Source organism: Saccostrea echinata, unplaced genomic scaffold (assembly GCF_033153115.1).
Source record: "Saccostrea echinata isolate AGI-Se365-2 ecotype Australia unplaced genomic scaffold, CSIRO_AGI_Sech_v1 ptg000008l, whole genome shotgun sequence".
NCBI lineage: Eukaryota > Metazoa > Mollusca > Bivalvia > Ostreida > Ostreidae > Saccostrea > Saccostrea echinata.
Window position 1 is genome coordinate 11,563,344 of NW_026889757.1, and position 22,284 is coordinate 11,585,627.

Sequence of the window (22,284 nt, forward strand, 5' to 3'; positions counted from 1 at the left end):
AATATTTTGAAAAAACGTACACATGTACTAGTAAAATTTTAAGTAAGGTTCATTGAAAAGTAAACTTCTCTATTCTTACAAATGGTATGAAATGGAAATATTTGACAAATCAAATGAAAATGTAGGAGAAACTTACTGAATTTCTAGAGGATGAAGATATTGTCTATGAAATGATATAAGCATGTACCTATTTCAATTTTCCTTCTGATATCGTGTTATAAATGTAGAAATTGTCACATCTATTTATTACTCATTTATAATTCATATATATTAACTTTCTGATATATTTTGCAGCCTCTTTCTATACTCCTTCATTAGGGTGTGTATAAAGTATTTTGAAAAGCACCATTGCAAAACCGTGTTTTATTAAAACACGTCACTCGAAATCTTTTATGAAAATGTAATCTAAACTATTAAAAACAAACAAACAAACGCCTTTTTCCAATAACGATATGGTAATAAAGTTCATTGCATGTTCAGTTTTTTACCGATTTCTGTTACAGATGGTATAAGAACTGCACACATCCTAATATCTAAGCAAAGAAATAACGTTAACCTGATAATTTGGAATTTTTTATTTAAGATAGAAAAATTTTAACAAATAACCTGTTTAAAATTCATAATGTCAGATTAGGAAAATATTAATTAAACAAATATAAAAGGATTGCTGGAAACTATTTTGGACACTATGGGTTTCTTCCACTCGAGATTTTTATGGATACGTCATCATCATGTTGGGTTGCGCTGACGTCACAATAATAAAAGTCATGGTTCCTTTCTTGAAAGGTTTCAGAGAAACTGAAAGTGAAATATTGTACGGTATAATTAAATGGATTATGGGATAAGGAAGAAATATTATCACATTATGTTCAGGAAATATTTTTATCTGACGATTGCAAAAAGGGGCGATCTCTCGGCTTTTTGTTTTTCTTAGCAATATCCACATGCCTAATTACTGGGAAAAAAGCATTAAAAACAATTATGATATGAGAACTAACTATAGTTTATTGAATGAATCATAAGTTACTTTGGGAAACATTGTATTTTCGACAAAATAAATCCATCAATAGTATAACTCAAAAGGTTTTGGCCGGAGCGTTATCTGTAACTTCAAACTTCTCGATAAAGACCTCTTTCAAAATGAATAAAATGTAATGCTTTTAAGAAGAATTTATACTTAAAATGAGTCTAAATTGTGCAAATTTGTTATGCAAACTTGTTATACCCCAGAAACAGTCATCTCTTTAATATAAACATGTGCACTCAGATGTAAATGTGAAGAGAGCAAATGTTATTTGTGCGTTTCTTTACTTTTCTTTGTAATGTTAATGTTTATAGTCTTAATTTCCTTTTGTGCGTTCACTTTACAATAGATTTCTGTAGAAATAATAAATACGTACATTATTTTAGTGTGTACAGATCCTTTAAATAAAATTCTAGTGAGTGCAGTCACTGAAATGTAGCTCTACTGCGTACTTATTTGGGATCAGAATTTGGGCATATAGACTTCAAAAGTACATGTGATTGTAAATAAAAATCAAGTCCAACGTATACAGTATGTGTACTTTAAAAAGCGGGCTTCATATTTTAGCGGCTTTGGCACAGACAATGATGCGCTAATTTATGAATACCGCTAAGAAATCATTTATAAATACAATTTACGGCACGGACATTTATAGCGCAAATGATTTCGCCAAACCCAGTGATTGCGCTAAATTTTGAATACGTCAATTTATGTACACGTACAGTACGTTCCAGCTCAATAACCCAGACAAGTACTAATAGTACAGACGGAATTAAAGCCAGTAATTGCTTAAGTAATTTTAAAATTCTGAGGTATCAATAATTAATCATAAGTACAAACAAAAGAAATCCATTGCAGCTCATATTGTAGAATACCTGTAACGAGTAACACAGAGTGAATAATTCTTATCCGCGAAGAAAGTGTGCTATACTGAAGTTTAGTTACATAGAATTTACGACATGCTTTCTCTTTAATGTCTTTTATATCAAGAATAAACATGCATTAAAGATGGATAATTGAAGGAAAACACATTAATTACTATTTTAAAAAAATTAAATTGTTTTTGAAAAGGCGAAAATTTAAAGTTGTGAAAGTGTGGTCCCAGGTGGATTTAAACAGTGACTCTAAAAATAACTGGGGCGTATTGTGTTACCAATCTATCCATTCGGTTTTTAAAAGCTGATGGTATAAAAATGAACACGGTTGTCAAAAACATGGGCAGGGGTACCCCTAAAAAATTACCTTAAATTATTTTTAGACGACAACATATCAAAACATTATTATATTATAAATTAATTAGCAGCAGGCCTGCCCTGAGAGGACATCTAGGCCAAAATCTATGCAAAAGTCGGTGTGTGCTTATGGGGGAATTGCTGTTTTAGCCAACCTTGAAGGTTAATTTTGAAATCGCAAATGATAAATTTTAGGTTCAAAATGCAAATCTGAAAAATCTAGAAATATATGCGTTAAATAATATGAAGTGAACATTGGTTTTGAAACGTGACGTTTTTCCGGGATATTGTTCTCTCCTATAGGTCAATTCTTTTAAAATTCCGAATAAATCCTTTATGAACGTTTGTTTCCTCTTCAATTTATTACACTTATCAATTTTATAAATCCCATAAAGCTACAGATTTGAGATTTACGAATTGGTTGATTGTAGATTTTTAGCAAGAATTTTCCTTATTGGGTACAGATAAAACGAGAAGACAAACTAACTGTCTCTCATCCGAATATTTCATCGCGACTGTAACTTGAAAGCAGCTCTAACTCTTACAATTTGCACAAGACAAGATTTTCTCTGAAAAAAAAGATAATATGAGTTTTCCTCTCTCTTCAAACATTTTATTTCTACTTTCACTATAAGACACTATATATATATATTGTTGCTTGTAGTTTTCGCAAAAAAAGAAAAGAAATTTTGTTCATCCACAAATATGATAACATACATAAATCAGTTTAAATGCATATTCTTCCTGTTTGCAGAATTCTGTTCAACGTCTGTATTTCAGACTGATATATGATGCTCAATTAAAGCTTTGAAATATGTTTTATATCTACATGTAAATAATTTCTAGATTTCATATGTCATTACTTATCGTTATGTTTCATTTGCTTTATAAATGAACATATTCACTTTGACTTTGAATTTATTTCTTCAAACATTTTAAAATCTAAAAGGTTTTTTATATATATATATATATATATATATATATATATATATATATATATATATATATATATATATATATATATATATATATACAGTGCCCACTGTGCAATCCGACAACTGTGCAATCCGGCACACTGGACTTTCCGACCTAATATTTTATTCCCAAAATTTTCTTTATAATTTATATAGAATAAAACACTGTATATTCCGACCACTGTATATTCCGAATTCCGGCGCTTTTTTGTCAACAGAACTAGATAATTACTTTATGATTTCACCTGAGTAATCCGACATAATTACACTGGTGTACCGTATAATTAGCCGCTGGCCAGGTAACGTGAATGTCCCGTTTGGTCACAAGATTGGTCTACTTAGAGAGTAGTTAATTACATGTACGAGTTTGAAAGTGTTTATGTAAGCAATTATAAACGAACAGTTTTTGAATAAAAAATTAGGCAATCATTTCTCTGTTGTTATATATATGTCCCTGTTGTTATCAATTTTATTCTCGCACTGAAAAAATAGCATCCACGCGACAGAAAATAAAAAGAGTATAATTATGGTGTTTAGATCGCCTTTACCTTACAGAATAAATAAGATTTTCAGCTTGAAATTAAAATCAAATATGCATTCACGGTCCTTCGTAAAACCATGTTATGAAAAAAAAAATGAGTACGGCGAAATACTGTGTAACACAATACACAATTTGAAAGGCAGCATCTTGTCGTATAGAAAACGCTTCATTTCCGGATTAATATACACTGAATCAAGCGAGGCTGTGTACATAAAAGATTCGCCGAAAGCAAAAAATACCGTCTTCAGTTGCCCATTAAATTTAAAATATAATAATAATACAATCGCAATCACAGTTTTAGAGTTACGTCCCGTTTGTATGAAAAGTCGCGTGACGGTATTAATAGCACAGTCTATGTTGAGAAATAAACAATGGCGAAAATCTGTAGAAAAAAATACCACTGTGTAGAGAAGGTAGACGAAATATTTACTTTAATATCGACTGTAGTAAGTAAAAATTAAATTGCAACATCTCGAAGCGATCGGCAGTTCCATGTTTTGGCCATTAAAAAAAAAAGAAAAACATCGTATATTACTACAAAGTACAGAGTTTACTAATGCTATATCACAAACGCTGTTTCTCAAAGAAATGCTAATCAGATCTATTTTATACAGCAAAGAAACACACAATTATGCAAACACTTTGACAATTAAATATAAGTGTATTCTTAACCTATCGAATTTTTTTTTTTTGTATGAAGTCGTCTGACACATATGATAATGCTCAGAAATATTCAACACTGGGTAATCCGACACACTGCCTAATCCGACATTGATTTTATTTCCCGCAGCATGTCGGATAAGACAGGTTTCACTGTATATATATATATATATATATATATTCTTTGCAAGTCATATGGCCCGTTAAGGGGAATCAAGATTTATCTTTTCATAGAATATGTATCCTCACAAACCTGGCTTTGTGCATGCACATGTCTGTTATCTGTATACGAAAATAAATTGTAATTTTGATCACGGATTCCTCTGTTAACCTGATCGGTAAATGAGTTCAAGGCGGGCGTGACCGGCCTATAGGGGATGCTTACACCTGGGTGCCTAATCTCACCTCTAATGTTTCCAGAAGTCTGTATTTGCCCATTTCACTTGTGGCATGGAATCCTTCCCTTTCCATTTTTTCTTTCAAAACCTTGGACTAACACACTTTTTTACCTTTTCATGTTTTCCAATATGCATAACATGTTAACGATAATGTATCTATTTCGTTTCTATGAGCTATTTGTAAATATCTCGTCTTGACTGTAAGAGGGCAACGTCTGACTCAAGTAAAAGTAAATATTTCATATATAAATACATTTCACATCTGTTAGCTGTCTTACATCTTAAAACTATAATATTTGTGAAACAGGAACAGATCCTATTCATTAATTCGACTAAAAGTGTGCTAAATCTCGTGGGTTCTTTAATTGTATCAAACTTAAGTTGAACAAAACGCGCTCAGAAAAATTGGACATACTCTGTTTGAATATTGTAATCCCCCTTCCTCCTCCCCTTGGTCTTGCTTGAAGTGCTGTTAATTAAATATTCTTTATAACATAATATTTGCCTAAGGGTAATCATAAATGTTAACTTTATAGAATAATTTGTATTTAATTTGTTTCCTATCAAAGGTCATTAAATATCGTAGCAATATTGTAGCAACAGTTACATAATTGCCCATGCAGTTCAAAATGACTGGTCATACATTATCTATTTTCAGGTTACATACACACACACATCATGTAAACCCTAAGCACATTTGTATAAATATATTATGTACAATCAGGCTTTCCAGTTACGATTTCTTCTAGTCTGTCCTTAGTTTTAGAACAGACACTTTATTCCTTGCTTATTTTTTCATTTCTCTGCCAACAATGCAATTTTCTTAGGATTTTGATTTACCTGATAACAAGATTGTTAACGCGTTTCCCTTTCATTTAGAAGGGCATGCAAAAGTATGGTACGATTCTCTACCCTTTCAGCAAAAGTCAAATTCATATATCATTAATAAATCATTTCAGGAAAGATTCAGAGAGTTCGACAATTTCTTAGATTTGTCAGTGTTGCAAATGAAACAAAATGTTACAGAATCTGTAAAAGATTTTTTAACTAGACTAATCAAAAAGGCTTTAATCAAAAATGTTCCGGAAATGTCTTGTTATCTGCTGCTATGAACGGGTTAAGGAATGATATTAAATCTTTTGTAGCAATACAAAATCCTAAAACAATGAAAAAATTAAGGCAAATTGCCTTGTTGGCAGAGAAATCACGAACAAGTCAGATTAGCACTTTAGAAAATGAAGGGTATTAAAGAGAAAATTCAGAAAACAGAAGTCAATACTGTCACTCAAACTTTTCCCCAGCAATTTTATGCACCACCACAGTATGCACAACACCAATAACAATTCGTGCCTACACTTCCACCGAGGCCACAATATTACACAACAATGCAGAAACAGCGCACGCGATACGATAGACAATTTTTATAACAAGTTGTAAAACACATTTATTTTTTTTTTTATAATAGGTTGTATAAATATTACCAAAATACAATATATCTCCATGAACCAAAAGTAAGGAGGAAAAAATGAAAACTGAAATCCTTTAAATTCAAAGACAAATTCCATAAAAAAAAAAGTTTCAATATTTTATTTCTAGAAATTAGTTTTAGATAAGCGAGCAACTAATTTGGGAAAATACATATATCAGAATCAAATTTTCTATTCACTTAAAGCTATAAATGCTCTGTGCTAACAGGGGACATTTCCTTTTTTGTGTTCTAGATGCCTCTGTGTTTCTGCAATATTTTTGTACCTATATCACAAACCTGTAGCTTTAATTTACGTGTCAAGTGAATAAATTTTAATTAAAATTAACAATATAATAATTTTTAAAACTATTTATAATTTCTTAATTGAGCAACCATAACTTGGATAGAAGGGGGAGTAGTGAGCAAAGGTAGTCAACGAAATGGATGGGTTTTTTTTAAAGTTTAAATTGACGTTTCATTGCCCCCCTTACCAACCCACCCCTCCTTCACCCTCTAGATGTTAGAAACTTTGATTACCATGGTTTATGTAAATAATATTTAATGGTTGTACTAGAATTCGACAATTAACACATTGCTCATACTCTTTCCACATTTTACTTCAATCATTAAAAAAAAATAAAGTAAATTGAAAGGCGAAAAAACATACAGTACATAAATTATCTTTAGTGTCAAACATGATTAATAAACCTAGATATCTTGTTTGATATCTAATTGCTGATGTAATGATAAGACACAGGTGTTCCCCTGATGCAAAATCTAGTTTCAAATTCAATATATTTTAGATTGACTACTGGGTTATAATTATTGTTTCATTTTTGAGAAACCTCTCATGAATTTTCTAAAATTATGTATTCAAAACAGTTAAAGCTGCTTAAGAATGAATCTTGCCATATAAAACCATTGTGCCAAGGAGATGAGTTGTACAAACCTGAATGAGAGAGTTTTCCCCCCTACACTCTATGCTTATCTCTACTCACATCTTGCAACAAAAAAAAACTACCAGAATTGATAAAATATTGAAGTTAGACATTTTTCCTTGCAGATGACTCATGCAATCTTCCTTTATTCTATAGCTACAAAAAAGGTCTCCAAAAATTGATGGATTGTCTTTCAGAATATTGGCTCAATTATATTGACTAATAACATTAACATGCCAACGGAGGCAAATCCTTTTTTTTTTTAAAACTAAGAAACTTTATCAGGTCAACATAGTTCTTTTTAATCATTGGATAATTCATATTGCCTGTACATGTAAATATAAATAACCAAATAATTATCTATTTATTTTTATTTATTTATTTATAATGATTAACGGAGACTTGTGCCTAGACGGCTTGCAGCGCCTCTTAATACCAACTTTTTATGTGATGAAATATTCAACTTTTTTTTTAATTTAATATTTGCATGCCAAAAGTCTCCTAAAACTATACCTAGACAAATTGAGTTTATAATTTTGCCTGTCACTGAGATATGGATTTCGAGCTTTTATACATTTTTTTTTTAATATAACAATTTTGATTAATTATCTTTTAGAAAAATAAGACATCTCATATTATAATTAACTAAGACACTTGTGTACTTAGACATGAATATGATCTAGGAACATTTCTTATTTGCTAAAAAAAAATTCATATCTATGTTTAATATCACTAGAGACTAAAAAGTCATATTTGATATTATAATGAAAAAGGAATTAAGATCAGAATCTTGCTGCTACTCTTTCATCATATGACAACCCTTATAAGAAATGGACTGAGTACTAAATATTAATAAATCATGACTAAAATACTATTCTTAGATATAACTCATGGTCCAAAATAGGATTAATAGCTATGATTAAACAGGTCAGTCCCGGCCTGGTCTTTTTCAAAAGACATTTTGAGACACATTTTAATAGAAAAGTTTTTAAATTACATGCCGCACAAGTTTTGGCAACCAGTCTCAAAAAATGATCTTTATTCACCGCTTTTTTTTTAAAGACGTAATTGTATGAATGTAATTTTAGATTGATTTATAATTTAATGTTATAACTTCTAAGATAAATTTTAATTGTATTTCGGACTTTATGGATATATGTATTAAAGAATATTTTATTATTTAAAGGATTTATATGATAATAAAGATGTAGCATGCAAAATACAGAGTACAACGTTTTTTAAATGTGGAAAATTATTGTTTTACAGATTCAAAATAGAAAATAACCTAGAGTTTCAAAATTCATAATTCAGCAAGTTTTAGCTTAACATGACACAGAATTTTTGCACACAACTTAAAAATTTAAGATTAGCAGACATTGGAAGTATTTAGTCACATGAATAATGTATCTCCAAAAATCTTGTCTTAATCACTTTAATAGTAGTAAACTGTTTTAGGAGATGCAATACAATTCTGATTTTATTCCTAAATATTTTTATTCTGCTTAAAATCTTGACATAGCTAATGTGGACTGTACTTATGCATGAAGGTGTGCCAAAGAAATATAGATGTACACAATTTATATTCCAGTCAAAGAAAAGCTAATAGGTCCAGACTTGTATGTTTGTAATCCCTCTAGCTTCAGATTTATAGTAATCTAAAAATTCGACTAGCCTATACTGAAGCTATAGCTGAAATCAAGGAGTATGCTGAAACTAATTTCAATCTTAATAGTTAATACACCACCCTCTAGGTGCCCCCTCGATTATTGCTCTGGTGTCAAAAATTGTTGTTTGCAGTGCTGCTACAAGACCAGGGTTAAGTCCGGGACCTAGGGTATGTCTTACTGGGAATCTATACCAGTGATAAGGAGGTCAAGACATGTAGCCGTATAATACTTCCTGCACAGTAAGTCAATCTTGATCAACAGGCACTTGGGGGTTGGACCTCCATTTTTTTTTTAAATCTGGGGCTAACACCCCCTCCTAGCTCTGTATTCTAAAATGCACCATGTGTCATTGACAATGTAACCCTTTTGTCTCTATAAGCTGTTTTGAATACCCGGTAGCCTATACCGTTTTCCACTGAAACATAAAAAAGAGAGAATGCTTGCAACTCTTTCTTCGTCATCCGCCTCACCTCGCTTTCACTTCTCGTGATTATTTATCGAGAGTATAACAAAACATGGAATATGCATGTACATCAATGAATTTGTTACATATTCTTCTCCCTTTTCGTATTTCCATTTGATAATACATAGAAAAAAAAACTAAATGATAAAGTAAAATAATACTAGAACGACCTTTTTTCATGTACATATGTAATATGACAAGCCACGTGCTGCTTGCGCATAGCTGGGATGAGAAAAATTTCTTACACATGAGTCCTACAATCCGACAGAATTTTTTCCCTTATTCACCCATCGAGAAGAATAAATAAATAAATCGCCTTTAACCAGGCATAAGTAAGTCAACGCGTATAAATATATACTATGAAATAGCCGACATAAATTTACGAAAAAACCTTCTTGTATTTTCGAGACATCCTTACCTCTAAAAGTTTCAGCACAGACTGATGACGAATAAGTGACGTGACGTCAGAGTTCTCTGCTAGGTGCTACTAATATCCCCGAAGTATGAATGGAACCGATAAATACCGTAAAAATCGCCAAGAGAACAAGATGCATTATCGACCAGACCAGACCACAAATAATTATTTCCCTTTGATAAAAAGATTTAACCTCAAGTGGTTAAATCTCATTAATAAACCTAGATATCTTGTTTTATATCTAATTGCTGATGTAATGACAAGACACAGGTGTTCCCCTGATGCAAAATCTAGTTTCAAATTCAATATATTTTAGTTCCCAAGTCAAAAAAAAAAAGTCAAGACAGTCTCCATAAAATGCAGAAGCGCTTATTTAATTAGCGAGTGCTACCTTAGTTTTTAACGAACTTGTTTCAAATTTCTATGGAACATTGTAAATGAAATCTGTTCAAAATAAAAGTTGAGATATTATAGGGTCTGATTATATAGGTTAATTAATTCACTTCGAGTTTCAATTCAACGTTAACCAAATGATGGACTATAAATCAGAATTCAAATCATGTTTGCCCTTATCTGGAGGTACGGGTTAAGATATAGAAACATTTAGGTGTTTCATTCACAGTAGTAAATTTCTACCCAAGGCATTTCATTGATAGCAATATGTCTAGCTTTGTGATTGTTGATTATGTTGTATTCTGCCTTACTATTTCGATTTCTCTTGGGATTGGTGTCTACTATGCCATTGCTGGCCAAAAAACAACCTCCGAATACCTTGTCGGTGGTCGTCAAATGAAAATTCTACCCGTGGCAATATCACTCATGGTTTCCTTTGAATCCTCCATTATGATGCTAGGATTTCCGGCGGAAACTTACGTCTATGGAATGATGTTTTGGTTGTCCAATTTCGGATTTCTTACCTCATGTCTCCTCGCTACTCGCATGGTCGTACCACTGGTTCATCCATTGAAAATTACCAGCATAAATGAGGTATACACTGCAGGGATTGCAAAGAAAAAGAAATATTTATAAATTTATATTATGTAACATTATGTAATGATATCATTAATTTAATACACATAATAATTTTTGCAGTATTTTGAATTACGATATAACAGCCGATACGTGCGGTTGCTGAATCTGACGATGGGGTACATTAATTACGTAAGTTTTCTTTCCTATATATCACTTATTTCACTTAAATAACATGAAGTATGTATTACATTTTGTCTTCAAATATGTGGATATTAAAGAAAGAAAATAAGGTAGTTAAGAAGAATGAAATAGGTAAGGAAAAGTGATCAATCTAGAAAAAAAAAATACGAACAATACAACTCTGAGCAGATCATAAAACACGTGCACGGTCCTCAGGATATTCAAGGGGTTGCATCAGGTGCTTAGGAGGAGTAAGCATACCCTGCCCACCTGTAACACCCGCCATGTGCTCTTTGTCATGATCTGGTGAACGGACAATTCGTAGACGATTCAGTGTGAAAATAACGGCAAAACAATTTGTATGAAAAACATTGGTCGAACATTCGACCTAACAGACTGTATTCGCAAACTTGGTCGTTGTATCGACTATAGAACTTGTGAAACGTTGACTTTAAACATAATTGTTGATATCCTTGTATCATCAACTTATTTGTCAATAGTCTGTCTCGTTTTAGAAATTGTTCGCACATAGAACATGCTCACGCATCAAATCAACTGCGAGACATAAACTCCATATGCAGGTGATAATGGTACACGTACTGAAAACCTATTATATTTAATTGTGTATTCTATTTAGCGACTTTGGTGGAAAGCAGCACTTCCGCTAAATCAAGTGCATCGTTAACGTCTTTTATATATATATATATATATATATATATATATATATATATATATATATATATATATATATATATATATATATATATATATATATATATATATATATATATATATATATATATATATATATATACATTGACATCTTGCACATTCAGAAATACGCCAATTCAAATCTACGCTAACTTGCTGAAAAAAATCAATTTTTTGCCAAATCTTGTACATTATAAAAATACATTTACTGTATATTGCTGCATAAATAAGGGATGATTGATTGATTGTTGTTAAACTTCACATTTGAGAGTTTTTCACTCTTATAGAAACATCACTGTATGCAGGTGAAGGACCTCAAATTTAGACATATACTCAGTACTCAGAGTCATTGAGTAGTGAGGGTTCTTTATTGTGCCAACGCCTACCGTGACAGGGGACTCAATTTTTAAGATCACACCCAAAAGACCCGTGGCGTTCACTTTTAGTGCCAGGAACTGTCACTACCTATACGTATTTACGTATTTACGTCTTAGGTTTGATGCGGCGTGGCGAACGACAATCGAACCCAGGCCTTCCGATCACGAAGCGAGCGCCCTACCACTAGGCTACCGTGACCTGCATTGAATAAGGAAAGTTGACAATAGAAAGGTGGAAGTCATCACGTTTATCATAAAGTTTATTTGTTAGTTGCCCTATATGAAATATATATGGCAGCCTCTGTGGTGTTTCTTTTTATTTCGAGTTCACTGAAATATATCGAGTCGACATACGAATGGAGGTAGCTATTGTTAATTGATAAAACGACGGCGACATATCTGAATGTGGAGTTGAGGGTCAAAGCAAGTGTTTTCTTCTTCTCGTGTGCAATTTATTGAATAAATTCTGTTTAATAGGAATGTAAGAAAGGTCGACTATGAAGGAGCACAATAAGTGCCCATTGAAATTCTAACATATTGTTGGAAGACCTGGTCTCCAAAGACTACATAAATGTTGTCTATCAGGAACTCCGGTATCCTTTTGATATCAATCTTAAAACTTCTGTGTAGAATCAGAGTGATTTTTAACCTAACAGTTCTGTAGATGCTCTATCAAAAAATATAATTTTTCCGGATTGCATTATTATTGAAGAAGCCGTTGTCTATGATATCAAAAAGCATAGTTTTTATTCATCGTTAGGAATAAAGTGTTAGGTTTTGATGTTACTAATTTTAGAAAACATTTATGATTCTAAATTTTTTAAAGTTCTTTGAAGTTTTTGAAAATCCACATTTGATTTACATCACTTCTCAAATATAGTACATCTGAAGAAAAAAAACACAATTTTTATGGTAGAAATAGTGTGTTATTACTTCCATTTTCATACTTCAATTAATTTTTTTTTGTACTTTTTATTTGCTTTGGTTTGGTTTTGTTTGTTTATTTTGATATTAGGGAGGGGGTCTTTTTCATTCGCTTTGTTTAGTTTACTTTTTGTTTGTTTGCTTTATTTATTTATTTTCTTTCTTTTTTATTCATTTTTATTTATTTATTTATTTTTTTTTTTTGAAAGTTTTATATATTGCTAAATGATTCACTGAAAACTGTAAAACTCATTTTTCCACTGTAAGCGGACAATCATCTCTCACATCTATGATTCTTCTTGATTGCGTCAAACATTTTTTAATTATGAAACTTGAAATGGGGTTATGTTTAGTTTGAAGACAAATTATACTGTGATATTAAAAGCGAAGCTAGCTGCAACAGTTTTAAAATAGGCCACAAATTCTGTTTTTCAGATTTTATATATGGGCATTGTATTGTTTGGTCCTGGTATTGCATTGGAATCAGGTACATCTGAACATTTTTTCACTCATCTTTACAATTACTCTATATTTTTTATTTTTTTTTCTTTTACATCATTCAAACGATAAATAGTATATAGAAGATGTTAAACAGCTGGGGCTCATTTCTCAAAAAGGCCTACGACCAGGCGTAAGCTTAGTCCGGACTAAGTCAGTGACTAAACCCCAAAATCGGACTAAGTAGCGTTTCACAAAAGGGCGCAGACTTAAGTCGAGACTAAAGTTAAGCTTAAATCTAGGCCTGCTCATGAGTAGGCGTAAGTTCTTAGTCTGTCCACAACTTGAAAAAAGTGGCAAGTGTTTTGGTCATAAAGAGATAAAAGAATAATTATTTTGTACGTAAACGATATAATACCTATTCATGTAAATACATGATATGCAAAAAATCGTGAAATATACAATTATTATGTAGGTAAATAGAAAGGTGGTAAAAATCCAGCGAGGATGCAGATTTTTTTTTCCGTAAAAAGGTTTGATGAGCTAGACATTTGTAAGTAAGAAATTTGAATTGTGAAACTAGGTAAACTTAAGATATTAAGAAGTGCCCGAGTTTTAAAAAAAAGCAGGCACGCGTAGTATGAGGAGGGGGCTGTAACCCTCCCGATTTCTCCAGTAATGGTGTTTTCTTTTAAAAATTAAGTTGTAATTTAGGCTGACCTACACTTTCAGCATTTGTTTTCGTGTACTGTCAAAGTTTGCTGAATATTTTTTTTGGTTATACTCAATTACCTATCCCCCCCCCTTCCCAATCTCCCCAAGACACTGGGTCCCTGTTTTTTTTTTTTTTTTTTTTTTTTTTTTTTAAATGGATAATGTTTTTGAAAAAAAAATCCACAAACAATATACATTTAATATGTTTACGATAATAAGAAATATTCGGTTATTATGCCAAGTTAATGAACCTTTTACCTTAATTTCCCCTTTAATTCAATATAAAATTTATAGAACAGAAAAATATGAATTTGTAAAATGTTCCAGTAATTAATTATCTTGTCCGTAATACTGTTTTTTTTTCATATTTCAAAGGAGTAACTGCCATGGCGTATAAGATGTGCAGATTGGTTTATCTTCTTTTTTTAAAAAATATGTACTTGATTTTAATTAATTTACAATCTATCGTAGACTCGTAAAACATAGAAGAAGAAATTTGCTTATCTAAAAATATTTATGAATATGAAAATCATGACTTGGTAACATCTTTATATCGAGATAAAATCTTCAAGAAATATTCTGCATCTATTAAAGAAATATTACATGATCATATTCTTAATAGAAATTGAAACGGAATTACTAGATATAAAATAAGAAGATGGTGATGTTGACATTTATACCTTTCCTGATCTAAATAAATCTGATTCCGACTGGAAATATATTGAATGAAAATACTTCAGAAATTTATAAAAATACTAGATTGCTTGCCTGTAATATGGATTACAAGAAATTGATTAAAAACTAATTAAGCTTTTGCAGACCTTTATTGAGAATGCGTGTGATAATGGAAATGTTGTATATGCGTATTTTTACATGGACTGTGTAAATTATATCGATATCAATGTTGTACTGTATGTCCAAAGTATAATACATGTATTATAATACATGTATCAGCTTGAATGCCAAGAAATCTAATTCAGTTAGAATTGATTATTCTGAAATTATAAATTCAACACAACTGATTAATTTTCAAAAACCTCATATCCATATTTTAATAATATATGATTTCATAATTGTTAAATTTTCCAAAGGTCCGTAGAAGGCGAAGGGGCCAGGGGCCCCCGCCCTCCAATTTTTCTGAGTGTTGTTTTTTGCTATTTAAATTTTCCTTCAGATGCTGGTTGCCCCCCCCCCCCTTTCCCTCTCCTTCCACTTTCTGTCGCTGTAAGGTCGAAAACTGGCAAATTCCATGACTTGGACAGTTAATTAGGTTTTTGACTTGGAAAGTTAATGAAATTTTTTTGGTCACATTAATTTAGGAAGTCCCCCCTCCCTTAGCAACCCCCAATTTTTGGTAGTTAAGGTTTTTTGGATTGTCAGATTTTTTTGTGCCCCCCCCCCCCTTTTAAAACCGTAGCTACAAACGCGTTCCATGACTTTGCCACTACCTTATGTGTATTTATTTTAATGTAAAACATAAGTGAAAAGACAATATGGCTTATTTTCAAAGGAAATTACTTCAGTAAAATTCTTCATGCTTAATGTATTCCAATTTTTCCTAAGTACGTGTGCTATGTACATCGTTTGGGTTTTAATGTTCGAGTGTATATCGAAATATCACAATCGAGTACATGCACGTACATGCTTTTCTAATGTAATTTGTACCTAAATAGATTTTTTTTTTAATTTATCAGAGCATACAAAAATAGTTATTTAATTTTAGTGCTTTGACCTTGAAAATACAGATAGGTTTGCGTAATATATCTGTTATAAAGATGGTTTCAAAGAGAGAAAAAATGCACGCGCGCTAATGCTTTCCGTGCCTAACTTCTGTATTTAGGTTTAAGTTTGATAATAATTTGATCCGCCACATGTAATTTTAGTCTCTAAACCAAATAAAATACGATCTGCGCATGCTTAGTACTTAGCGGAGATGTCTTAGTCTTAGGCCTAGTCTTACGCCGCTTTCTGAAACGCGATTTAGGCCTGTCTAAATTTTGGCGTAACTTACTTAGTCGGACTAACTTAGGCCCAAATCTAAGACTTTTTGAGAAACGAGCCCCTGATACTTTTTTCAGTGACCAACTTTCCTATGTGGGCTTCGACTCTAGTCGTAGCTGTTTGTTCAGTAATATATACGTCTATTGTAAGTATTAATATTTATACAGGTATGTAAAACATGTTATCTTAACTCCATTTATTCGCTATTCTTCCTTTATCCGTTTAAGCTAAGTTACATCTCATGTACTTTATTTGGATGAAGAAAATATTTAAAAGAAAACATCAAAATGGCATGCAAAATATGAAAGTTCTCACTTTTGATTTGTTGTTTATTAGGGTGGTATAAAAGCAGTGATTTGGACAGATGTATTTCAAAGCCTAGTCATGTTCATGGGTATATTTGCCATTCTTATAAAGGTTAGAATCTATAATTTATACAAAATATATATGTATTATTATACTGGCATGGTCCTACTTCTGCTTTCTTGTGAGAACCATGCCATACACCCGAAGGAAAGGAATTTCTAGCGTCCTTCCAAATAAATGAGGGACTAAGAAAATTGCAATTCAGAAATTAATTAAAGTATTACACACTGGAGCTACGATTTTGATTTCATGATTAATACATCATTCACACTGAAGCAATGATAAAGTATGATAATGTAAGAAAGCAGGCATAAATTTCTGAACAGCTTTTCTATTTTCTACTCTGATCAATGTACATTTTCTTTTTTAAGGGCACAATGGTTGCTGGTGGATTATCAAATGTAATTGAAATTAACAAAAACACAGGAAGATTGGATATTTTGAAGTAAAAAACTTGATTTCATACTTCTTCAAAGTACTCTTTACATTTTATTTTATTTCAATGCAACATTAAATTATTAATCTAGGAATTCTTTCAGAAAAGAAAATCAATGAATGAAATATATGGAGATAACGAACAGTATTCAAGCTCAAAAGTTCATTAAACAATACAAAATAGGAGCAGAGCAAACACGGACCTCCAAAACATCAGAGGTGGGATGAGGTGCCATGGAGGAGTGAGCATCCCGTGTCGACCGGTCACACCCTTGTGCTCCTCGTCATGATCGGGAAATAACGGAAAAATCCGTCGAGAATTCATTGTGTAAATAATGGCCTAACAATTAGTATGAAAAACGTCAGTCAGAATTTAACTCAATGATAAATTGTATTGGCTGACAAGGTCATTGTATCGACCATAGAACTTAAGAAATGATGACTTTAAACGAGACTGCTGATATTCTTGTTTCATTAACTTGTTTGTCAATAATTTGATATCTTTTAGAAATTGTACATACGTAGAGCGTGCTCTTGCATATCGAATCAACTGAGACATATAAACCCCGTATGCAGGTGGTGAAGGTATATTGCTACATAAGTAAGGGAAGTTGAAGATTGAAAAGTTAAAGTCATCACGTTTATCATAAAGCTTGGTTGTTAGATTACCATTAACGTCTTTTTGTAAAATATCCAAATATGAAACAGATGTGTCAGTCCCTGTAATATCTTTTATCTGAAGCATTTAATGATAAAATATAACTCATACAATTCTGATTATCGATACAACGATTTATAGAATACATGTAATTGTAGGATATACAAATAGTCCCCACCGAAGCAATGGATTGATTGATTGATTGTATGTTGTTTTACGTCCCATTTGAGAATTTTTCACTCATATAGAGACGTCACCAGATACTTTTGAAGGGCTTCAAATTTAGACCTTTACTCGGCACTCAGGGCCATTGAGCAGTGAGGGATCTTTATCGTGCCAACGCCTGCCGTGACACGGGGCATCGGTTTTTAAGATCTCATCCGAAGGACTCGCAACTTTCACTTCAAAGTGTTGAGCTCCTGGTGAAGGAACACAGTTGCTACCATTTTTTTTTTATCGACTTAGGTCAGTCGCGGCCGAGATTCGAACTCACGGTCTTCCGATCACGGAGCTAGCGCTCTACCGACTGAGCTACCGTGACGGCTCGAAGCAATGGAAGAAAGATAATTCATATTTGATTTTTCTCAGTTTTGACCCTGACCCTACAATCCGTCACACCTTTTGGAGCCTTGTTATTGGTGGTTGTCTTCGTATGGTGAGTTTGAACACTGGACAGACCACTGTTCAAAGAATTGTCTCTACCCCAACTCAGAAAGCTGCTAATAGGTGGGTGATTGATTTGTCTTTTATTGCCTGTTTAATTTTGAATATAAGAGTAAGATATAATACTTAAGAGTTGAAATAGAATAACCATAAGAAATATTTTTGCAATATTTTCAAATTTTATGGATAGAATTTCATTTAATGCAGCAGAATATATTTTTACCTTGTGAAAATTTTTCGTTTATAAAAAATTTCAACGTGCACATCTACGTCTGTACAGTTTTAAATTTCAGGGCATCAAGTGGATGTTAACAGCATGCGTTTTTCTTCCGTAGAGTCCTCTATTTAGCTGGACCTGCTTTCTTCATTGGATGTTAACATTATGTCTTTTTCTTTCGTAGAGTCCTCTATTTAGCTGGACCTGCTTTCTTCATTACCTTGACTTTGGCCACACTGGAGGGAGCCGTGGCTTATGCGTTCTTTTCTTCCCTTGGTTGTGATCCTCTGAAGTCTAAAAAAATTTCCAACCCCAACCAGGTAAAACAGGACTAAAGAATTGAATAAAATAGTTTAAACTGACATAAGATATCGCATTGATGAAAATGGAAAAAAAAAAACACGGGCACTTGACGATTTAAACATTTCTCTTTATTGATAAAAATATCCCCAAACTATAATAATAACCTCGTTATCATTATAGTTTGGGAATATTTTTATCAATAAAGAGAAGGGTTTAAAACGTCAAGTGCCTGTGTAAGAAAACCATTAAATTTAAACAAAATACTACACTAATTAAGTTTTTGTTATTAAGAAATGAGAAATACAATTTCAGGTTGTGCCTTTCATGGTTTTAGAGATTTTCAAAGAAGCTCCAGGAATGGCTGGGCTGTTCATGGCCTCCCTTTTCAGTGCGTCATTAAGGTAATTTTTTTAATTAAATGCAATTTTATATTTTCTTGGATTCTGTCCAATATATACTAGTAGCTAACTCCTAATTCTAGGCAAATGTTTGATAATTGATATTTTTCAGTACACTTTCCTCTGGGTTGAGTAGTCTCTCAGCTCTAGCCATTGAAGATGTCGTTAGACCAACGTTTAAGTCCTTGTCAGAAAGATCGGTGACATTAATAGCAAAAATATCAGGTGACTCTCTCTCTCTATCTAATAAACACAAAATAAAGTATGGTCATACCTCAACTTTTCATTTTCATCAATGAAAGTAACGACACGTACATATAATTGTCTCAGAAAGTTATTTCGTCATATTTTATTAGTTGTGGTGATCGGTGCTCTATGTGTCGGTGTGTCCTTTCTTATAGCCAAGATAAAAGGGCCAATGTCGCAGGTACATATTATTTGAAGCATAACTTGTATATTATTATAACGATATGATACATCACATTAATATATATTAGGTTTATGTATACTTCTGATTGATTTAATATTTCATGAATCACAGATATCATTCAGTGTTCTTGCTGCTTTTGGTGGTCCTGCATCAGGGCTATTTCTTTTCTCGGTGTTTTGTCCTTGGGGGAATGCAAAGGTTGGTAGCTGACGTCTGTATAGATGCTATAAATGTTTAAATGCTATAAAAATTCAACTTTAAAACATGATTCACAAATTGATTAAATTGATAAGAGATAATATCATTTCGGTTGGTGAAGGATGAAAAAAAAACATGCAATTTAGCCCACAAGCAAGAATAGTGTATTGGCGAAAACATTTCAGGGGGCAATTATAGGAACATTGCTGACAGCAGTGGTGGGATTGTGGATTACCACTGAACAAAATTTCTCCACAACCCTTAAACGTACTCCTGGACTCCCACCGGGACCAACAGACAAATGCTATGACATGACGTCACTAACAAATATGACGTTTATGAGTACAACCATGATGCAGAACACTTCTTGGCAAGAAGCAACGACAAGTTTAGTCAAAGAATCGATACCTCAGAGACCGTACGTTACATTCTAGGAAAAACCTTTCTTTGTTCATATGTTTTCATATGTTTTCCTGGGTTTGAATTACGAGGGTTGTCCGTAAATTTGTAAACAGCCTATATTTCATGGCCTAGGCTTTTGTTAAGAAAAAAAAATAAGGCTTGAAATAAAATTTATACTTAATTAAATGTTTATAATTTTTTAAGAATATGCAATTATTGGAAAATATAATTATCAAACTTTGAAAAGATTTGATATTTCCACCCGGAGTACAATCACAACATCAAATTACAAGTGCAAGTCAGCATATGAAAAATTGTTTGTTTGGAGGACAGTAAATAAGCGCTATTTGTTCAAAAGAATTTATAACTGTCTTAACAATCGGATAAAGAAAGTTTTATTTCAGTCAATATATTAAGGTTTTCAAATAAATCAAATACTTATGTAAAAAGGAAAGTTTTGTTTCAAAAAGAATTATTTCGATATATTTAAGTCGGTGTTTGAAATACGGATTACTTTGGCACACTCTTTATTATGAGAAGTAGATAAGTGTTTTAATGAGATAGTTTAACTGCATCTTTCAGGCAAGGTTTGGACCGTTTCTATTCTTTATCATACCAATGGCTGACTGGATTCCTCATAATCGTATCACTGATATTTTGTTCATTGGCTAGTATAATAATTGGTAAGAGTCTATGATTCAATTCATAAACGTAAAAGCGTCCAATTTCCTTTACCTTCCTAATATCCTTTTTGTAAAACTTAAAAACATAAATATGGTTCAAAGATACGTAAACTCTCTCTCTCTCTCTCTCTCTCTCCCTCTCTCTCTCTCTCCATTAATTTTAAGTATTTTGTAGGTCGCCCTGATCCAGCAACGGTAGATGTTCGTTATGTTCTTCCATTTTTTGACCAGTTCTTTCCATTTTTACCGAAAAAGTTACGAAAGAAGTTATATGGAGGGGTACCTTTTGAAAAGGCAAAAATTACTATTACATTACGTACTTTTGCTTTGTTAATTTCACAAAAATATAAGTGAATCCGTAAACAGATTGAATGATTATTTGTTGTGTAATGTCCTCACATGAGACGTCACCAAATATTGGGAAAGGGATTCAAATTTAGACTTTTTCTTGGCACTCAGGGCCCTTGAGCGGTGAGATTCTTATTTTCAAAAACGCATTTTTTTATTTTCATATCTCCAAGTATCGAGATTGTCAAGATCCACAGTATACATTTATTTGACTAATAATATTAAAATTAAAGGCATTTTAACAATAACAAATTTTAACAAATGACATAGTTTATCAAATAAGGTATTAACCATGGTTAATTCTGAATATTTGCTACAGTCCTAAAATGAGCGATATGTTTTTTCTCAAATAATCAAAAGACTGTTAATCTTTTTTGTGGGAGGGGATGTATAAACACGTGCTCAATATAAGGAGAGATGTTTGATGTATTTTTTTTTCATTTGGGACCAAATTATCAGTAGTTAGTATTTCATTACAACATTAATTTCATTTACAACAGAGAGAAGAATTAATTAAGAAATTGGAAGAAGAAAAGAAACAGGAGAATGAGTTTGAGGTACCGGAAGTGTTGGAAAAACTTAATGGCGGTAGCAAAGAGCACGTGGAGAACAAGTCTGAAGAGTCTTCTCCTTTAACGCCCATTGATGAATTGAACAAAGAACAGACTGAAATTCCAGCAGATGAAGTTGTTTTATTAAACATTTCAACGAACAAGAATAATATTGAATGAAAATATATGAAGAGCTTATGTTGTTTTAATGCCATTTATGAATATCACATGTGAGGTTAAACAAATAAATTTTCATTTTTCTCACTTTTTTGTTCTTTATATACCAAAATCCAAGAAGAGATGCATATAAAACGCTTTATTATTCTAATATCTACATTTCTCATTTATATACTACCACTGATAACTACGTCTTAATGATACTATTTTTTTCCTCTATGAAGTGCAGTGCATTTCCAATATATGAAAGCAACTGTCTTCTCTAAAGTTCTTTCCATACCAGTAGTTTATTTTCAACCTTATTAATAGCTACTTCAACTTTACTTACTTATGTAGCAATATACCCTTATCACCTGCA

The 22,284-nt window shown here is 32.1% G+C and overlaps 1 protein-coding gene across 1 annotated transcript; it reads left to right on the forward strand.

Annotated features, from left to right (window-relative positions):
• The first annotated feature begins 10,408 nt into the window (after positions 1-10,408).
• LOC133181432 (sodium-coupled monocarboxylate transporter 1-like) lies at positions 10,409-22,013 on the forward strand. The gene is made up of 16 exons (XM_061315941.1): positions 10,409-10,767; positions 10,873-10,941; positions 13,380-13,431; positions 16,175-16,242; positions 16,434-16,514; positions 16,835-16,908; positions 18,145-18,282; positions 18,621-18,756; positions 19,052-19,140; positions 19,250-19,362; positions 19,494-19,564; positions 19,679-19,765; positions 19,951-20,183; positions 20,750-20,850; positions 21,026-21,144; positions 21,699-22,013. The coding sequence occupies exons 1-16, from the start codon at positions 10,441-10,443 to the stop codon at positions 21,927-21,929; spliced, it is 1,989 nt and encodes a 662-aa protein (XP_061171925.1). The 5' UTR covers positions 10,409-10,440; the 3' UTR covers positions 21,930-22,013.
• The last annotated feature ends 271 nt before the right edge of the window (positions 22,014-22,284 follow it).

What these genes read in the sequence shown, in the direction of transcription:
- LOC133181432 (XM_061315941.1), top strand. Translation starts at nt 10,441, where the DNA reads ATGTCTAGCTTTGTGATTGTTGATTATGTTGTATTCTGCCTTACTATT. An exon ending in CAGTAATATATACGTCTATT is followed by an intron (nt 16,243 to 16,433) that starts GTAAGTATTAAT and finishes GTTGTTTATTAG; the next exon opens with GGTGGTATAAAAGCAGTGAT. An exon ending in CTTTTCAGTGCGTCATTAAG is followed by an intron (nt 19,141 to 19,249) that starts GTAATTTTTTTA and finishes GATATTTTTCAG; the next exon opens with TACACTTTCCTCTGGGTTGA.